The sequence below is a fragment of the Hemicordylus capensis genome, chromosome 2 (assembly GCF_027244095.1).
Source record: "Hemicordylus capensis ecotype Gifberg chromosome 2, rHemCap1.1.pri, whole genome shotgun sequence".
Classification (NCBI taxonomy): Eukaryota; Metazoa; Chordata; class Lepidosauria; order Squamata; family Cordylidae; genus Hemicordylus; species Hemicordylus capensis.
Window position 1 is genome coordinate 195221527 of NC_069658.1, and position 20395 is coordinate 195241921.

Genomic DNA, 20395 nt, shown 5'->3' on the forward strand with positions numbered 1-20395 from the left:
AACTAATAGATTCATCTGGTGATCCATCTTCTGAAGCAATCCTGCTTGCTTCAGAGCTGGTCCTGTACAAGGCAATAACTGTGCATCCTGCAATTTATTATTTCCACAAGCAGCAAAAAAGGGGAGGAAAGCATTTAGCCTATCTGCATATCATTTGGCCATACTGTTGGGAGAAGAGTTTAATTTCCCCCACAACTCAGTGTCAGGTGATGTAGCGTTTGCAGACCAAGTTTAGGACTTTTGTTGTTGCTGTTTGCTTGCCTCCCCCCCCAGTTTTTAAAAATATCCAGTGAACCTTGGCAAATACTCTGTGCAGTACAGTTCAGTTAAAACGTCTTGTTTTTGTTGTGTTTTCCCTTAAAGAAGAAGTGGTGGTAGTGGTGGTGGTGAAATTGCTTTCCAGAGCTAGCCTGCTGAATCTTATTTAATTGCAGAAGAAACTCTTTCCAGAGTTTAGCTGTTTCTTATGCTAAATATATATAGTGTGTGTGTGAGTTTATTTAATTTAGGGGGAAGTGAATAGCAGTGACACACAGGTTGCAGTTTTGAAAACATCTGCTTAGTTTCTTAACTTGAAATCAGCAAGGCCGCCTACGCACTTGAAAACTGCTTAAAACTCTCTTTTAGGGATGTCTCTCTTTTAGAAACTGTTATCTCCAAAAAAGTCTTAAGCAGTTTTTAAATGTGCAAGCAGGACTGCTGATTTCAAGTTAAGAAATTATGCAGATGTTTGCAAGAATCTAACCTGTGTTCTCTGCTATTGACTTCTGAGGCAAAAATCCTCACCCAAAAAATTATACTCTATATTTAGCATAAGAAACAGTCAACAACACTGGAATGAGTTTATTTACTTTCTCTCTGAGAAAGCAGATTTTTAATTTGGTTCAAGGAACATGTGCATCACTTGTAGCCAAAGGGGAAGCTAATTGAGTTTAAAGTAGACTTTTCCAGGCAAATCAATTAATATGGCTAAATGATGTCACTTTGTCAAAATTAAACGCAAGCGACAAGTTCTAAACCCAATTATTGCCCTTGCTATCAGATGAGATTTGTTGGAACGTTCATGTACATGCAGCACCGTTAAACGGTTGTTTATTTGTAAGACAACTTCTTTGGGTAACTGTGGATGGATTGGTGGATGTTTTATTATGGATATAGCTCCCCCCAGATGTAAAGGTAAAGTTGTGCCATTGAGTCGGTGTTGACTCCTGGCGACCACAGAGCCCTGTGGTTGTCTTTGGTGGAATACAGGAGGGGTTTACCATTGCCTCCTCTTGTGCAGTATGAGAAGATGAAGCCTTTCAGCATCTTCCTATATCACTGCTGCCCGATATAGGTGTTTCCCATAGTCTGGGAAACATACCAGTGGGGATTTGAACTGGCAACCTCTTGCTCACTAGGCAAGTTACTTCTCTGCTGTGCCATTAGGTGGTTGACCCCCCCCCCCATCTTGGTACCTCCAGATTAATTTAATTGGAAGAAGAGTAAGAAGATGCTCGTGTGAATGCATTGGTTGACCAGTTGACTGCTAAGTGTATGGAATTGCTCACTTAGTGTAGTAAGAAAACACCTTTTCACACAGTGCATAATTAATTGATGGATTTTACTGTCATGTACAGCAAAGATGTGGGAGCTGAGGCCATAGCTTAGTGGTAGAACATTTGTGTTTCATGCAGAAGATCCAGGTTCAATCCCTGGCATCTTCAGGTAGGGTTGGGAAGGATTCCTACCTGAAATGTTGGAGAGCCACTGCCAGTCTGTGTAGCAATAGCAATAGCACTTACATTTATATACCGCTCTATAGCTGGAAGCTCTCTAAGCGGTTTACAATGATTTAGCATATTGCCCCCCAACATTCTGGGTACTCTGCTATTGACAGTGTAGACAATACTCAGTAATCTGTAAGTAGCTAACAACTGTGGTGGCTAAGTGGAACTGACATGTTCAGAGGCAGTATACTACTGAAGCCCAGTTGCTGGGGTAGCTACAGCAGTGGGGGGTGGTTTTGTTGTTGGGGGTCTTGGCACCCTGCTTGTGGGCTTCTCTGGAGGCATCTGCTTGGCCAATGTGGGAAGCAGGCTACTTGGCTAGGTAGACCTTGGATTTGATCCAGCAGGACTCCCATGCTCCTCTAGCAGGACACCTCTCTTTCTTTCTTTTTTAGCACCACTTTATATGAAAGAGAATCATGTAGGCTTAATGCTGCTGGCTAGAAAACAGTTCTTAACCAGCCAATCAAATGGTCCTATGTTACTGAGAATTGGCTCCCGTGTACACCTCCTTTTGTAACAAGTGGCACTTGTTCCAGTGAGTGAGGGGAATGAGATGCTGTGTACCCTTGCCCACGTGGGACTTGCTACATGCAGAATGAGGTGAACTTCTTGTGAGGCAAACAGATGAGCTCAATTAGCGACCCCCCCTTTTTTTGTAGACACACCCCAAATAAAACAAGTCTGGCAAATACAACAACCAAGTGGTTAAGTCAATTTCCGTTAAAAGGAATTCCTCCGCTTTGGGGAAGTAACAGTTTCCTTTTTCCTTTTGCTTCTTAAGTCAAATTAATACATGAAGTTTGTATTTAACAAACCCGGTCCTGCAGCTCGGTCTTTTGCACGGTTTTGCTTCTCGGCGCTGAACTCTGGCTCCCTCATTTTATGATGGCCTGTTAGGAAAATTGTTGTTTTACTGTGTCCAAGAGCTTTCTGAAGCCTATCAATCTAGTTCATTTACTTAATTCCATGCAGGGCTTTGTTCCCTTAGTGCTGTTTTAGACATCCAAGATCGGTGGAGTGAATAACAAGTTTGGATAATGGTTTCAAACAGCGGCTTATTGTGTCTGGTGGAACAGTCAGACAAGTGTATCTTTTTGCCTCTTTTCATTTGGTGGCAAAGTGCGGTTGTGCCAAGGACAGTGGTACTGTTTTACCTGTTAAACCCCTTTTATGATTCATGGTGCCTAATGAAGCCCTGTGGATTATCAAGCTGAATAAAAGGAGGGCTAGCGTGTGTGTCTTTCCCTCCTGAAGGACGGGTCCATCTTGGTTGCCTCCATTTGTTGAGACAGCTTGAGTCTTTTAAAGAACCAAAGAACTCAGTTGCTTAGTCCTTTTAGAAAAGCTGCTTCTGTGATAGGCTGTTCCATCAAAATACTCAACACATACTTGGTGACTGTCCTTTCTCATGTTGGTGTTAGACAGGAGAGAGAAAGATGAAAATGAAGAGAGTGATTCAGTTAAATGCCTAGTCATAATGTTTTAGCATCACTGTGGCCTCTGAGACCGATGGATGGGATGAGGCGCCTAGAGAATATTGTTGGTGCTAGGCTCCCTGGAGAAAGGGCTAGGGAGGCCTTTTGGAAGACCATCTTGGGCCTATACCTACAGCTCGGCTTGCTCTTTTGTTGCCAGTAGGGATGTGCAAAACGTTTCGAGTTCGAAATATGCTGTTTTGAGCTCAAAACAGAATGCCCTTAAAATAAAGGGCCTGTTTTGAGTAAGAAACAGAACACCCCGTTTTGATTGGAACATGTCGAGTTTTTTGAGTGCCATTTTGGAGGCCTGTTTTGCCCTTGTTGATTGGTGTTCTGGCACTGGCTTGGCTTGCGATCTCCTTGGTTGGCTTGTTAGCATACAAATAAAGTGTTGTCATGGACAATTGGCTGGGGGGAGGGATGAAGGAGGGGGAAACACTTTTTGAAGGAATTTCAAATTCAACATGTATTCAAAGGGACTGGGGAGGCAGAGAGAGCTCTTATAGTGTGCCTCTTTTGAAGAGGATACATCAGGAGGAGAGGAGGAAGGAATCAAGGAAGGTTTGATTTTGTAATTTCTTTTCTCAACACTGTGTATAATATGATTCTGCTATAACTATCTGTTGTTGCTGGATCTCAGATTGACAAAGGCAGAACTTGGATGCCTTCCTTCCTTGAGTAGTGGTTATTGGTTTGTTTGTGAGATAGTGTTGCACCGAGAAATGGACAGTGGCAGCTTTCTGTGTCATATTTCTTGGTGATTACTGTGATGAGTTCCTTGTCTGGCCTTGAGACTAACTTGTCCTTCACTCTCTGCTCTGGTGTGCTCTGTAGTCTGCATTGCAAGGTGCAGTGTACTCAGTCAAAATGTGAAGATGAGCTATTATGGCTATGCTTGCTGCTTAGGGTGCTACTGTAGCAGCTGTTGCAGTACTGAAACAAGGAGTTCATAATTGTGTGTAAGAGCAACTTGTCCCAGTGTTGTTACTGCAGTGCAGGCACTGTGGCTGGCAGTGGATTCTGGGTCAGTTATTCTTTTGGCCATTTTTGGACTGTGTTTGAAATGTGTGGTGTTCTGTGTTGGGAGGGACAGATTCCCTTTTACTGTACGCTTCATTCTAATCTGCCATAGGGAACAATAGGGAAATGCGAAACACCGAAGTGGGTCACCAAAGTGGGTTGGGTGGTAGGGTGTGATGGGTGCTACCTGCCATCCAACCCACAAAAGAAATGGGCAGGCAGGCAATTTAAAACAAAATTTTAAACTTTCCCCTAAACCCGCATAGGATCCTATGGGTTGGGTGGTAGAATCCTATGGGGCTTTTGGGGAAAGGTTAACAATTTGATAAAAATCGCCCACATCAATTTCTTTTGTGAGTTGGGTGGTAGTAGCACCCATCACGCCCTACCACCCAACACACTTTGATGTTCCTAGGAGCTACCCATGCACAACAATGGGGTGTTTCGAGTTCCCCATTGCTCCCTATGGCCAGAACACGCAAAACACTTGAAATATTTCAAATCGGTTTTGTTGAAACAGCTGGCTCTGCTGCTGTTTGGGTTAAACGTTTTGCCCACTTTGTGTGTCATTTTGAGCTGGAAACGAAATGCAAAACCCGTTTCGTGCACATGCCTATTTGCCAGTGCTTGTAGCTGGAGAGAATTCTCAGTGACTAATCTATCCCGAAGAGGGTGAAAGCCTCTGCAAAATATGAATTTGATAGTGGTGCTTCTTTCCCCACCCAACCAGAGACTAATCATAGTTGGTTTGTTCAGTACAGAAGCCTCTGTTTTGCCACCTGACATCTCTAGTCAGGTTTTAAGATTTTGAATTAAATTCCTTGAAGCAACAGGAAAGCTTGAAGCGCTGCAAATTAAGAGCATCTATTCAAGGTTCCTGTTGCCTCTCTGGCAGGCTGCTAGGCCTTGCTGGTCAAGTGCTCTTGTGAAATAGTTGAAGGGATCACCTCCCCCTCCCCTCAGCTTGACAAATGTGTTCATGCTGAGCACTGAATAATAATAGATTAGATAATTGGTGCTTTGTGTGGTGGAAAAGGTTATCTCCTTGTATCTGCCCATGGGGTTTATTTTTACAGTATTGCAGTAGATTGAGGGCTTTTCCGGATGGTGAAAAGTGACTTTCAAGAAGATTTCTGGTAAGTGGGTGAGTGAGGAAATTGGGCTTGACAGCTTTTATGGGGTAAATATGCTTGCAAGTTTTATATGACACAAAATTCCTTCCTTCCCACCCCTGGCGGAAGAAATAGGAGAGATGCATTTTACATTTTGTGCTAAAACTTGACCTAATTACAAAACATGTGTGCACCTCAGACTCCTGGAAGTAAATAAAGGAAGGTTGACTCTGAGTTCTTGTCAGTTCAGAGCTCCACCACCACCACCACCACTCCTACATTTTACTTTTCTTGTCCTTTGGAGCAGAAATTCTATCTCTGGAACCATGCCCAGAGGCTCCCAGTATCACACAAACTCATTTTTCCCCCTTTTGTTTCACTGATTTTTAAAAAAATTGTTTGGAAAAGGAAGCATTCCATTTTAAATTGCTTCCTGAGATGTCGGCTATTCCAGAGGCTCTGTGCTCCTGCTGCAGGATGTGAAAAGTGTTAATATCTTGCCCTTTGGAGACAGACACCTCAAGCCAGTCCAGCTCCCAAGCTTTCCAGTCAGAAGGGAATCCCAACGAAGAGCTTATTCTAACCATTTTGTTTCATGTCAGTCTTTACTTTCTTATTACTCAGTCTTGAGTAATACTGTTTGCATTTTTTGTATTTTGCAGCATAGAGGTATATGTGTGTGAATGTGAATTGATTCTTACTTAATAGGTTCCACTGACTTTTCTTTTAACCCAAATGAGAGCTAAATGAATATGGCCTCTGTTTGTTTTCCTTCAACGGGCAAATAGCAAATGGAGGAGGGCTGGGATTATTATATTAATTAATTAACTAACTAACTAACTAACTAACTAACTAACTAACATACTGTAAATCATTTTCAACAAAAAAGTCCTCAAAGTGGTTTACATAACAAAAAAGAATGAGAAAAGTGGTTGCCCATCCCCAAGGAACAGCGGGGCTCACAGTCTAAAAAGAAGCCATGGGAGGCAATAGCAACAACCACTGAAGGGATGCTGTGCTGGGCTGAATGGGACCAGTTGCTCTCTTCTTGCTAAATACAAGAGCCACCACTTAAAAAGGTGTTTGTGCCCAGTTAGTCTGTTTACATCTGGGGATGGAAATGTCATGGAAGTCTGGATGTTTCCAATACTTTTCTTGATGCTCAGGGCAGGCCTTTACACAGATGTAAAGTGCTACACAGGTGGCATGCATTACAAAATCTCTCGTAATTAACATTTTGCCAGTTTCTTGCACAAGTCATTGAACCGTCCATTTGTTCCTGTTGGTTTCCAGGCATATGTAACTGTGGGATGATTCCGCATGTGACATTTATCTCATTATAGAAAAAATGTCATGTGTAAAGTAGCTTTTGATGTCTGAGGAGAGATTTGAACACAATTTTCCCGGGTCAGAGTTAATCTGTTGGGCCAATAGATCCCTTTCTGCAATCTTATCGGAGTATATTTCCTAGGTTAATGTAATTTTGTGAAACAGTACTTGCTTTGGTGTGTATAAATGTTCTCCCTTTTTATTTTGTTGGCTGTTTCCCCTTCATCTCATGCCATGAAAAGTGGGCCAGAAGAAGATTATTTCTCTTCTTTCCATCTTTTTCAAGAATTTAAAGACTTTTCTTTTCTCTCCCCATCTTACCTCTTCTCCTCCCTCTTTTCCTTGTTGTTTCCTCCTAAACTGAAGAACCTTTAATACTTTTCCTTGAATGAAAAATGGCTTCATACAGATTCCTTCCCACTGCTTTATAGCTTTGTGCTTCATTGCTGCTATATACATCATCACTTGCAGGTTTTTTGGGGGGGTGGAAGATAGAATACTAACTTTAAAAAACCTACACTAAGCTCAGAACTAAGTCCAGGGTTCTCCAACAGCCCATTCTATTCCAGACAAGCAGGTAATTGGTCTCCTAGCAGAACTGTGCTGGTGTGAATGCCAAGACGGATAGGGTAATGTCTGACTTCAGTGTTCCAGACCAGACATAACTGTACCAGATCCCTCTTTAATCATTTTTACCAGTTATAAATGGATGGGACACTCATGGTGCCAGATATTTTTTTCAAATGGGTTTTTGGAACAAAATGGAAGGTTTTTGCTCCCTCCCTCCCCGTTAAAAATCCTTGTTTATGGAAAAACAGATTGCTTTGCCTGTGTTTTTAACTTGCTACCTCAGACTTGATTCCACTGTTCAAATTTGTTGTGCTGCCGCTAAACTCACAGGATGAACTTACTGATCAGTTTCATATGTTGCATATTGCTTATGAAAGCTGCTCTTCAGGATTAATGCTGGAATTTACTGCAATAGTGGAGAAGCCTGAGAAAAAAGCTGGCTTTTGAGTAGGGTGAACTGGTGCTAGAAACATTTTCACAGTGAGTTAAACCAAACAGATGGAGGCAGACCCATCTCTTCAAATACTGGCCTGCAGATTCAGTCATGAGGAAAGCAGGGATGGGAGTCAGATTTAAATAGCAAAATGGGGTGAAGGGTGCTGAACTCTTTCCACTGCATTTACTTCACGACAGTCTTTCCCCTGAGGTGATCCCCACTCCCCCCACTGGACTCCTATGAAAAGTAACACTAGGGCTGCTCAACTTCAGCCCTCCTGAAGATATTGGCCTACAGCTCCCATCATTCCTGGCTATTGACCACTGTGGCTGGGAAATATGGGAGTTGTAGTTCAAAAACAGCTGAAGGGCCGAAGTTCAGCAGCCCTGAGTAAGGCTGACTGGGAGAAAGTTAACCTGAGGAGAGGTAAGTGGTTCAGTACTCACCTTCATGCCCTTTTTGCTATTAAAGTCCGATCTCCACTCCCTGATTTTTATGTGATTGGTACAGATGCAATTTTTGGAGACATCACCCCTGTCACCTTCAGTTTGGCCTTGTGAGAGGCTTGGTGGATGTGGCTCATTTCACTCCCTTGATGGTGGGAAGGAACGTCCCCCATGATAGATTGACAAATTGGCTATTCTGCGTGGCTTACTGGTCAAGGTTTGTCTAGAGAACTCGGTTCAGTTTCGGGTCTTCTGCTTTAAGGAAGAGGGAGAGATGGATCAGGGTCAGAGACCTGTGACAAACATAACAAGCTTGGAATGCAAGAGCAATACTTAAGGCAGGGGAGGGGAGGGGAGTTTGGGGCAGGTTCAGACCTGAGGAGCAGAAACAGCAGCTTTCAAATGGTCTTAAGCTACAGGAAGGAAGATTGAAGTTAAGTATTAGGGAAAGCCTTTCTGACTATGAGATTATGCAGAGGAGCATGTTCCCAAGGTTGGTTTTAAAGGCTTTAACAATTGAAGGGTTTAAAAAGCTGAAGAAATACCTGCTTGGGACGATTAAGGTATTGCTAATCCAGCCTCAGTGCAATATGAACAAGCTACTAGATCACAGGGTCTCAAACCTTGCCCAAATGAGGCTCTGAGTAATTTTAAAACAGTTATGAGCCCATTCAGTGAAAATGAAAACAGGCAACGACGGATGGATCAGCTGGTGACACTCATTGCCTGCCAGATCTATGATCTGTTCTATACATTGGGGTTATTCACACACACATGCAAAACTGGGCTAAGGAAGGCCATCCCGGTTTTGCCACTGGGCTGGTGTGGACCGCCAAGAGGCATGTGGCACACGGTGGTGGCAAACCTGCTTAGGGAGCCTGCTGTTTAGCCTGGGTTTTGGGTGTGAGGGTGCCCTTAAACCGGGCTTAGTGCTTGTGTGTCGGTGCTGCGTGGCTCCACACCCACAAGTAGCCTCCCAGGCAGTGTGGGGAGGGTCCCTATAATGTACCACACTCTTGTGGTATCTGGGGGGTATCCTAAATTCCGGGGGACATGGCAACCCTATCTCTGTGTCTCCGGGTTTGGGAGTGGGGTCAGGCTGGGTGGGAGTGCCGGGGTCCATGTGGATCCTGGCGCTCCACATGAGCAACCTAGCCCAGGCTAGGCTGCCCTCGCATGGGGTAAGTCGTGCACTGCATGACCCGTCGGGCAGGGGCTTTAGGTGCCCATCTCTGTGTCCCCTTGGCTCCATGGAGCCGAAGAGACTCACGGGCCCGGCAGCCAGGTTAAGGGAGCACTTGCTCTCTTAACCTTGGCTAAGAGACAGGCTTAGGACTCCCCGTCTCACTCTGGGGAATGCCCTTTCATACACTGTAGATTACTGACAGTTTTGCCTGACAGGTATGTGAACTGAAAGAGAGGATAGGCCAAGCTGAAGCCCCTGTCTGTATAGAATGGATAGAAGTACTGGAGGATATTTATCCTGTTTCTTCAGTAGTTGTGCAGAGGAGGGAATTTTGCTATGTTCAGCTTGTCATGCTGGGGTGAGAAAAGCTGTGTCTGCTGAAATTGCCTCTTTTGCTATACAACCCTTAAAAGATACAGGAAACCAGCCCCCCCCCGTGTCATCCTTTGCATATGCACAACTGCACTGCAGGTATTAAGTCTAACCATGAACACATTTAAAACACATTGTGGACATGCTCAGTTAGTTCTGTTGGCTTCAATGCCTGTGATAGTAGACAATGAAGGAGAAACATTTTGTTTGGTCCAGATGAAGCTTGCAAGTCCAGCTCGTTTTTGTCATAAAAGTCATTTCAATCCCATCCATCAAAAATGAAGGGTGCACAGATCAGCAGTCTGCTTACACAAATAAGAAAAGGCTGTACAGACAAGATTGTGAGCAGTGGTTCTTAATGTGGGGTTGACCAGATGTTGCTGAACTAGAACTCCCAGCATCCCCAGCCACAATTTATGCAGCCCACATTAAGAACCACTTACTTAGAGGAATCTGGGAAACAAGAAAGCTTGTCTTGTTAAGAAGCCATTTCTTGGTGGTGTGAATTTTGGAACATTTTCATAGCGTGCTCTCTTGCGCGTGCGTTCTCTCTCTCTCTCTCTCACTCTCTCTCTGTAACCTTATTTCACACTCCCAGACTGCCTGACCAATTTCAGTCCTGGTTGTATGTTCCAGCCTAAAGTCCCTCTGAACAAACTATGTATCTAATTAAGAGAAATGGTTTTAAAGGAAGTTGGGGTAAAAAACAAAACAAGAAAAAGTGACCCTATTATTTCTTCAGTAGAAGACTCCAGCAAAGCAAAACCTCCTAATTCCCCGAGTGCGGAGTGGGTGCTGCAGCCTAGACCTACACCGCCTAAAGGGAGAGACCCGAACGCTTGGAACCGGCTCAAGGACCAGTCTTTTGGTAGGAAAAACATTTTGCACAGATGACCAGTCACAGTCAGCAGAGCAGAATAACTGCCACATTGTGTTCTTTCTTTCTCTGTCTCGTCTCTCTCCTGTCTCCCCCTTCCATAGTAGATTACTCACAAGCCTGATGCTCTAAATACAAGCCTGACTACCTATATGCCTTTTTGAGAAGGATGGGAGCAGGGGGGTGGGGTGCGGGTGTGTGTGTGTTGACTTTGCTGTATGCCATTTACAGATCAGCAAGAGAGTTAAGTGTTGGAGGACAGTCGCCAGCAAACCTAAACTCTACATTCATCATCCTGATTGTCTAATTGCCTTGGAACTGAGGGCACCAATTCTTTCTGCCGTCCCATATATTTATCTGCGGTTTGTTTAGGAGTTTATAGAGTTCTAGGAGGTGACCTACTAGAGACTGTGGGATAAAATATTCCTGCTTCAGGACAGGTGATGAATTGCAAACTCTGCTTAGCAGGTGCAACATCTAGCTTTCACTACCCCATTGTAAGTTAATGGGTGCAGTTTGATTCCAGTGAGTGAGCAAGCCCAACACTTCTGAACCACTGCTATGCTTGGAAATGAAGCTGCAATGATATGTCATAGAGAGACACTTTCTCTCTCTCTCTCTCACTCTATGTGAGAGAGAGTTTTTGTTGTTCTCCTTCTTTAGCCCCCTGCTCTAGATGCAAGACACCTCTGTGTGAGAGCTTTATTAATCAGAAATGCCTACCGCTTCCTTGCTTTTCCGCTTTGCAGCTGCCAAAAGCTGGTGGTGTTGGAGCACAGTGGCTGAGCTTTTGAAAAGCCTGTGTCTGGGTTTATTTCGTTTGTAAATGGGAGAGTTGTTCTGAGTCCGAGAGCTTTTCGGGCCTCCCCCCCCCTCGGGTGGCAGAGCAAAGAATGTAAGCAGGGCCAGCATTTGCAAAATGTCCAGCATATGTGTGTTTTTTTAACATGGTATTTCTTTTAACATGGTATTTCTTTAAAGGAAGAGCATATGGAATATCTTGGCTTGGGGCTTGTTGGTCACTGCTTTTGCTTTTTAAAATAAAATGATTCCTCCAGTTGTGTTTACAAGTTCCTTTTGACTTCAGTTATGGTGGGAGAGTAATAAGGTTTCATATAACATTTTCTCTTCAGCATCTTCAACTATCTTCTGGATGCACAATATTGTATTGCCTCTCAATTTGCATATGCATGAATGTGTTGGTTTTTTGCTAATGTTATATGATTTGTAATAGTTTAATGTCTAGCCTTAATGCTGTGCTGAGGAACTGAGCTCATTTTTTAAAAGACAGCATAAATAATATTGTATGTGAAGACTTGAATCCTTGTTCAGACCACTTTACAAAGCTCTGTCCCTTGAGTTATAGGAGAGATTGGGGTTGTTCACACAACCGCATGCATGCGTGGAGTGGGGGAGGCAGGCTTCAACCTACCTTCCCCCATATGACCACTTGCAGCCCCGAAGGCCACATGCCCTTATGACCAGCATTGCTGGGAGCAGCGTGGACGAATCTCCATGCTTCTCTTGGCAGCACTGGTAAACAGAGGCTGGGACCTGTTGTTTCGGCCTCCAGAGATCCCACAATGCACAATTCAGTGCTTGCTCCCTTATGTAACTTTGGCTTGTGGCCGGGCTAAAAAGCCAGGCTGGGTGGTGCTGGCCCACCAAGATCTAACGCACAGCCTAACTCAGGCTGGTGTCCCTAGCCTGGGTTAGGCTGCATGTGAGAACAGCCTTAATGTTGGCCATTTTAGTTCAAGTCCTAAAGAAGAACCTCATGCATTGCTGGCAAGATGAATATCTGCTCATTGGGACTACAGAGGCAGAGTTAGTAATGGGGTTGGATTGCCCCTCACTGTAGCAGGTAATTCTCTGAGTGATTCTATGGAGTGATTCTCGAATGAACTGAAGGGTTGTTTCTCATCTGTTTTTAAAGGCCTTGGTGTATGCTTGTGAGAGCAGCATAATCATTTTGTGAGTGTAGTCTTGATGTAACTTGCATGTTTCCAAATGACTGGTGAACTGGGACCCCAGAAAACTGGTATAGCTTAGGATTCCAGTCCTGGTCTTTTATAGTTCAGGAGATGGAATGTTGTATTTGGACCTGGGAGACTTGGTTATGGGATCTTTGAACACCATTAGGCAAGTTGTTGTTTCTCTTGGTTTCAGTCTCCCAGTTGCAAGAGAGGAATAATGGTGTGTGGAATGATTATGAGGGCAAATGAAGTAAGGAAGTGATATCTGTACTTTATTGGTTTGGGCTGTGAATCTTAAAAAACCAAACTCACACATTTTGAAACATTCAATATTGTCCATTGTTGATTGAATATCTCCTCCCATTTTAATTAACTGCTTGTGTTTGCACTAAAGGAATAAATTAGTTCTGGTGCTTGATTGTAGAAGATTTGGGATAGGAGTGTGTGTAGATTCCTGACCCCACCTTAGAAAGCAAATCTGCAGAAAAAAACTCAGTACCTACCAAATGCTGCTCCATTGCTGTTTTGTACCTTGGAGCCCCTTAGCAGTTCTCCTGTATGCGTGGATCTGGGCAGGAGACCCTCTCTTTATTCTGCCGTGTGTATAGCTGATAGAGGAAGTTCTGTGCCAGCAGTGACAACAAACCCTGGCATTGTGTGGCAACCCTGGGACACATCATAATTTCACCTTCCTCTCTATTACAGGACTTTGCCGTTTGGGTGGCAGCCTTGGCTTTTATACACTGGTGGTCTGTTTACTGAGCTTTCTTGGCTCCCTGGTTTTATCCCAGGCACCAGTCCTTGCATTTGAAATTTCTCACTGTGCTTCAGCTGCTGCATAAGAATGACCCACTCACTGGCTGCTCTTGGATAAAGGAAGCTTGAGCAGAAATAGGCTTGGTGGGATGAAAGGGGTGCAGCCGTAGAATGTAAAATCTAGGCGCCTGCATGTGGGACATTGGACTAGGGAACTGTGAAAGCCCTCAAGCTCCCTGGAGCTTCCTCTCTTTTAAAAGTTGTGAGGTTCAGTCAGAGCAGTAGGATAGATATGTAGCTAGGCTTCAGTCTGGACAACTTCCAGTCTACTTAGTCATGACTAAGTACCTTGGAATGAATGAGGCAAGTCAATCATAAGTAATTTAAATCTAATTAATTTCAGTGGGACTTAGTCATGACTTACTAAGTCTGGATGTTACCCATTGTATTATATCAAGGAAATGTGGTTATTTAGATGTTACTGTCGCTGCAGTTTTTGTCTTGCTTTTGCTGTGCAAATGCTGTGAGAACTGGCTCAGTAACTTTAATTTGGGATCTCTCTGTGCTGTGGGTCTGAGCGGCTCCTTTCACTCAGGACCTCATTATTTCAGAGACACAAGATTCCAGCCCAGCGGTGCTTCCTCCCGCCCCTCATGCCCAACACTTTTATGATCACTTCGGTGGGATTTATTATAATTGCTTTAAAAGTTTATATTACACTAGTGCCTAAAGACTCCAACCAGGATGTTCTGGGAGTCATGCAAACATCTTATAAATTACAGTCCTCCGATCCCCAGCAGGCGAACAACTTTTGAAGAAGATCAGAATGGTGTGGGAGGCAATTGCGTCCCGTGCTTTGCCTTGCCCTGCCTTCTTCACCTCTTCCCTTCAGGTAAGAAGGGCAAAGATGAGAATAATACAGATTGAAATATGGATCCGTTGTACATTTTACCGCACATCTGATTTTTTTAGTTGCAGTCAGTGCTGGCATTTGCTTCCTCGTTTGCTTCAGAGATGGTTGGCCAGCAGCCAAGCAGTTCTGTTCCAGGCTTTATGCACAACTTCATATCACTGGTATATATTTTTTCCTTCATTGGTTTCATATACACTTTTCAAGGAATAAATCAGACAAGCTGTAGCTCTGCTTGATGCAGAGAAGAAAATTTACCACTGTTGGAATGCAGTAGTACTATCTGGTTCAGATTTGCTGGCATCAGGAAACTTGTCAGCAATGCCTAAGGATGATTCCTCTGTCTCTTCCTCCCGAGTGAGTAGGCATAATGGAAATCTGGTGGAACGGTGAGAACCAGTGGGACCCTGTTATTCCTGGGTAATTACAGAAAGGACAGGGAGAGGCAGATTGGGAATGGAGTAGCCAGAGGCACTCTTACCCCTGGACTTTGAGGCTGAAGTCCAGGGCCTCCACAGCCCTTGCCCCCCCCCCCATCCTCTTTAGTCTGTCCTGGGTGGTGTGTTTGCCTGGCCGAGCATGATGATGCTTAATTTGCAGGGGTGGGGGTCCAAAGGTCTTTAGGTCCAGGCTCCAAAATTACCTAGGTGCACCTCTGGGAGTAGCACTATATATTAAAGAGGGCATAGAATCCAACAAGCAGGTAAACCTAGGAGGGTTGGAGTCCTCCACAGAATCATTATAGGTGACAATACGAGGACTCAAAGGCAATGTGTTACTAGGTATATGCTATCGCCCTCCAGATCAAAACGCTGAGAGTGACCTGGTGTTGGAGAAACAAATCAGAGAAGTGTCAAATTGAAACAGAGCTATAATAATGAGGCTTCAATTAGCCACAGATAGACTGGGCAAATTCTTGTGCAGGTATTGACAGGCCAGATTTCTAGACATACTAAATGACTGTGCCTTAGAACCATTGGTTGTGGAAGCAAACAGAGAGATGGTGACCTTGGACTTAATCATGAGTGGTGTCCAGGACCTGGTGTGAGATGTCAGAGTTGCAGAACCGTTGGGTATCAGTGACCATAGTGTGATCCAATCCAGCTTATATACAAGGGAAGCACTGCCAAGGAAGTCCAACACAGATGCATTGGACTTCAGAAGAGGAAACTTCTCAAAAATGAGGAGGCTGGTGAAGAGGAAACCAAAAGGGAAAGCCAGGAGGGTCAAATCACTGCAGAAAGCATGGAACTTGATATATTGGCTGAGTTGGAATGTATACCAAGAAGGAGGAAAGGTACCACCAAGTTCAGGAGGACACCAGTGTGGCTAACAAGTAGAATCAGGAAAGCTATAAAAGGAAAGAAGACTTCCTTCAGAAAATGAAAGCCCTGTCCAAATGAAGAGGAAGGAACATAAACTCTGGCAAAACAAATGCAAGGAAAAAGTAAGGGATGCAAAAAGAGAGGTTGAGGAACATATAGCTAGAAGTGTCAAGAGGAATAACAAAAACTTCTTTAAATAGATAAAAAACAGAAAACCTGCCAGGAAGGCAGTTGGATCCTTAGATGATGAGGGCATGAAAGGGATTATTAAGGAGGATAAGGAGATTGCAGAGAAGCTGAATGAGTTCTTTGCATCTATCTTCATGGCATAGCATATTGACCATATACCCATTCTAGGACAGAGCTTCTCAGGCTTGGAGACTGAAGAATTGGGCCAATTTGAAGTGATGAGTGAGGATGTTCTAAACTGTCTTGAAAACTAAAAATTAACAAATTGCCAGGGCCAGATGGTATCCACCCAAGAGTTCTGAAGGAACTCAAATGTGAAATTGCTGATCTCCTAGCAATAATATGGAACATTCCCCTACAATGAGACTCTGTACCAGAGAACTGGAAAGCAGATAATGTTAACTCTGATTTTCAAAAAGGGATCCAGGGGGATCTGGGAAATTATAGGCTGGTTAACTTAATTTCAGTGCTGGGTAAATTGATGGAAAGCATACTTGAGGACAAAATTGTTAAACATATAGAAGAACAGGCCTTGCTGAAGGAGAACCAGCATGGCTTCTGCAAGAGGAAGTCCTGCCTCACTAACCTTTTGGAATTCTTTGAGAGTGTCAACAGGCATGTGGATAAAGGTAATCCGGTTGACATAGTATACTTGGACTTCCAAAAAGCTTTTGACAAAGTTCCCCACCAAAGGCTCTTGAGTAAACTTAGCAGTCATAGTATAAGGGGTCAGGTTCATGTGTGGATTGGTAATTGGTTGAAGCACAGGAAACACAGGGTGGGAATAAATGGACAGTTCTCTAAATGGAGGGAAGTAAGAAGTGGGGTCACCTAACGATCTGTACTGGGACCAGTGCCCTTGAACTTGTTCATAAATGATCTAGAAGTTGGGGTAAGCAGCAAAGTGGCCAAATTTGTAGATGACTCTAAACTATTTAGGGTAGTGAAATCCAAAAGAGATTGTGAGGAGCTCCAAAAGGATCTCTCCAAACTGGGTGAGTGGGTAACAAAATGGCAAATGCGGTTCAATGTAAGCAAGTATAAAGTGATGCATATTGGGGCAAAAAACCCCAACTTCACAGATACGTTGATGGGACCTGAGCTGTCAGTGACTGACCAGGAGAGAGATCTTGGGGTCCTGGTGGACAGCTTTTTGAAAGTGTCGACTCATTGTGGGGCAGTTGTGAAAAAGGCCAATTCCATGCTTGAAATCATTAGGAAGGGGGTTGAAAATAAAAATGCTAATATTATAATGGTCTTATACAAATCTATGGTGTGGCCACATTTGGAGTGCTGCATGCAGTTCTGGTCACTGTATCTTAAGGACATTGTAGAACTGGAAAACGTGCAGAAGAGGGCAATCAAGATGATCAGGGGCCTGGAGCAGCTTCCTTATGAAGCAAGGCTACAGCATCTTGGGCTTTTTATTTCCTGTACTGTATTTAGTACATTTATATACTGCCCCATATATTTATATACTGTCCTATATATTGGGTGGTTCACCATTAAAACATTAAAATAATTACAAAAATTTAAAATACAATAAAAACTCTAAAACTGAAGCTTTGAAAATAAACTAAAAGCTGACTAAATGGGTATGTTTTCCAGCTCACCAATCAGCGCGGATCACTAACTATACAATTAACCCTTGCTATAATTCAAAACATATATCCTATATCTTACTAAATTCAATTTTAGTCTACTCAACCTGCTAATATTACTAAATTTCAAACCCTGTTGAAAAATCAATATTAGGAAAATAGTTCTTTAGGTACAGTAAGAATGATTTCCAATCTTCTTTAAAACGTTCCAAATTTTGATCTCTTATCAGTACTGTAAGTTTTGCCATCTCCGCATATTCCAAAATTTTTATCAGCCAATCTTCTTTTGAGGGCAGTTCATTGTCCTTCCATTTCTGTGCATATACTATTCTGGCCGCCGTGGTTGCATATATCCTTCTTATAAACATTCAGAGAAGGGGAAACTCTTAATTTCATTAGGAAGCGCATTCCAGAGTTGTAGGGCAACTCTAGAAAAGGCCCAGTTTTGAGTCGCCACCAACCGAGCCAGTGGCAACCGCACCGGACCTCCCCAGATGATCTTAATCGGTGGTGGGGTTGATGAAGAAGAAGGTGTTCTCAGAGGCGTATCTAGGGGAAATAGCGCCTAGGGCAAGCACTGAAATTGCGCCCCCTGTCCAAACATCTGACACCCATCTTTTAGATAACTTTACTATAATATCAGCTGAAAAATATAAGTCAAGCTCGTTAATCTTTTAAAATTTCAAAAACTATTTAGCAGTAGACATAGCCAGACCAAAAAATGCTGGAAAACTAAAAATTTCAATATCCTGGGGCTCATGAAATACCCAAATACTGAGAATTTGGCTTTTCCCAGATACTCTGAAAATAATTAAAGGATATGCAGAGTAAGCTGTGTCAGTGCTTGGAATATATTCTAGTATTTCAGAAAGACAGTTAAAATGAGAGAAAGAGAGCAAGAAACTCCCAGTGGGCCTTCATACTACGGATTTCACACTGATTCAAAGACAAACTCACCATTAATAGCCATATTATTAAGACACCACATTTAACTCACTTATCATAAGAAGCAAAGTAAGAGCAAATGAATACAATCCTAGCTCATAAGCTTCAGCTCAGTATTTACAAGCCCTAATTTTCTGTACATAGTGCCAAACTGAATATGTGTACAGTGAATTATATTATAGTAAACTATTTTTTTTTAACCTGTAGCCCCTTCGGGGTGCTTCCTATAGGCCGTGGGAGGGGGGATCTTCAAAGGTTACCCCTCCCACCGCTGGCCTCTAGGGCCTCGCAAGGAACATTTGAGCATTGCTGTGGCCATTTTTTAAAATAATTGTCTTTTTAAAAAAATGGCTGCTGAAAACAAAATGGCCACCGCACATGCTCAAATGGCCTCTGCGAGGCCTGGCATGGCCTAGGGCCTCACAGAGGCCATTTGAGCATGTGCAGTGGCCATTTTGTTTTTGGTGGCCATTTTTAAAAAATAAATTAATTTTAAGAATTTGCGCCCCCCTTCAAGTGGCGCCCAGGGCCTGCCCTGCCCTAGATACACCCCTGGGTGTTCTCTCAAATACCTCAGACCCAAGCCCAGGGGCGTAGCTATAATTGAGCGAAAGGGTTCAAAGACCACGGGCCCCCAGCACCTGACGGCCCTCGAGCTCCACCCTTCCCTATTTTCTTCATTATCTCCCTCACTCTGGGGAGCCACCAGAGAGGTGGATGAACAGGGCCCCCTCTCCCCTAGCTACGCCCATGCCCAAGCTGTTAAGGGCTTTATAGGTGATAACCAGCACTTTGTATTTTGACCGGAAACCTATTGGCAGCCAGTATAGTTCTTTTAACATAGATGTAATATGATCTCTTCGGGCAACCCCGAAGACTATTCTGGCTGCTGAATTCTGTACTAACTGGAGTTTCTGAACTATGTACAATTGCAGCCCAATGTAGAGTGCATTGCAGTAGTCAAGCCTGGATGTTAACAGCATATGCGCCACTTTTTAAACGTCGTTTATCTCCAGAAATGGATGTAGCTGGCGAATCAGCTGAAGCTGATAGAAAGCACTCCTTGCTTCTGCCTCATCCTGAGAAATCAGAAATCTGAGGTTTGGGTCCCGGACTATGTACCTGCTCTTTCTGGGGGAGTGCAACCCCGTCCAGAACAGGCAGATCTAGACCACTTCCTAAGTCTCGACCTCCCACAATGAGGAACTCCGTCTTGCTTGGATTCAGCCTCATTTTGTTCTTCCTCATCTAGACCATTACTGCCTCCATGTAGGCATTTAGGGAAGTTATGCCATTTCCTGATGAAGTTGACATGAATAGCACTTAGCAATAGCAATAGCACTTACATTTACATACCGCTTTATAGCCGGAGCTCTCTAAGCGGTTTACAATGATTTAGCATATTGCCCCCAACATTCTGGGTACTCATTTTACCAACCTCGGAAGGATGGAAGGCTGAGTCAACCTTGAGCCCCTGGTCAGGATCGAACTTGTAACCTTCTGGTTACAGGGCAGCAGTTTTTTTTTTTACCACTGCGCCACCAGGGGCTCTTTGAAGAAAGAGATTTGGGTAAAAAACCAACCAAAAGAATTCATCACTGTCAAGCAACCTTAAAACTGCAATATAAGCACACACACGCACACACATGCATGCGTGGAAGATGGCAAAAACTACCAGGGCTGCAAACAGTAGAGATGTCTACAATTCATAAAACATGGGATGGAACAACTGAATATTTAATAAATATACTCTTAGGACCCATAAATATTAACACCGCATATCACCTAATAAAAACACATATCCATGAAAAGACACAAATTCAACAATCAGTCTAACCACTGGAACCGCCAATATCAGTATACAAGAAATATGGGAACTTACAAATCAGTCTTTCATTCGGCAAGTTTCTCAATAGATAATAGTTCAGTAAGGAAAATCCAATGGTTCTTTAATTCGATGGTCCAATAGGTTCTGAGTTCACATCCCTGAGTTCACATCCCTTGTGCAGCTTCGGCACGCAAATGGCGCCGGTGCATGCATCGACGCCATTTGTGTGCTGACGCTGTGCAAGGGATGCTGGGGGAAGCATCCCCT

At 43.5% G+C, this 20395-nt stretch overlaps 1 protein-coding gene across 5 annotated transcripts in view; it reads left to right on the forward strand.

The window, feature by feature from the left end:
- Nucleotides 1-20395, forward strand: part of LRP1 (LDL receptor related protein 1) — a 452537-nt gene that overhangs the window by 33105 nt on the left and 399037 nt on the right. For 2 of the 5 annotated variants that reach the window (XM_053288908.1, XM_053288910.1), the window contains exon 2: nucleotides 10464-10589. The exons of 1 other annotated variant lie outside the window; for it this stretch is intronic. In XM_053288908.1, the coding sequence (XP_053144883.1) occupies nucleotides 10464-10589 (126 nt within the window). The remainder of the gene's footprint in view (nucleotides 1-10463; nucleotides 10590-20395) is intronic. 2 more of the 5 variants (XM_053288909.1, XM_053288911.1) reach the window with 1 other exon arrangement.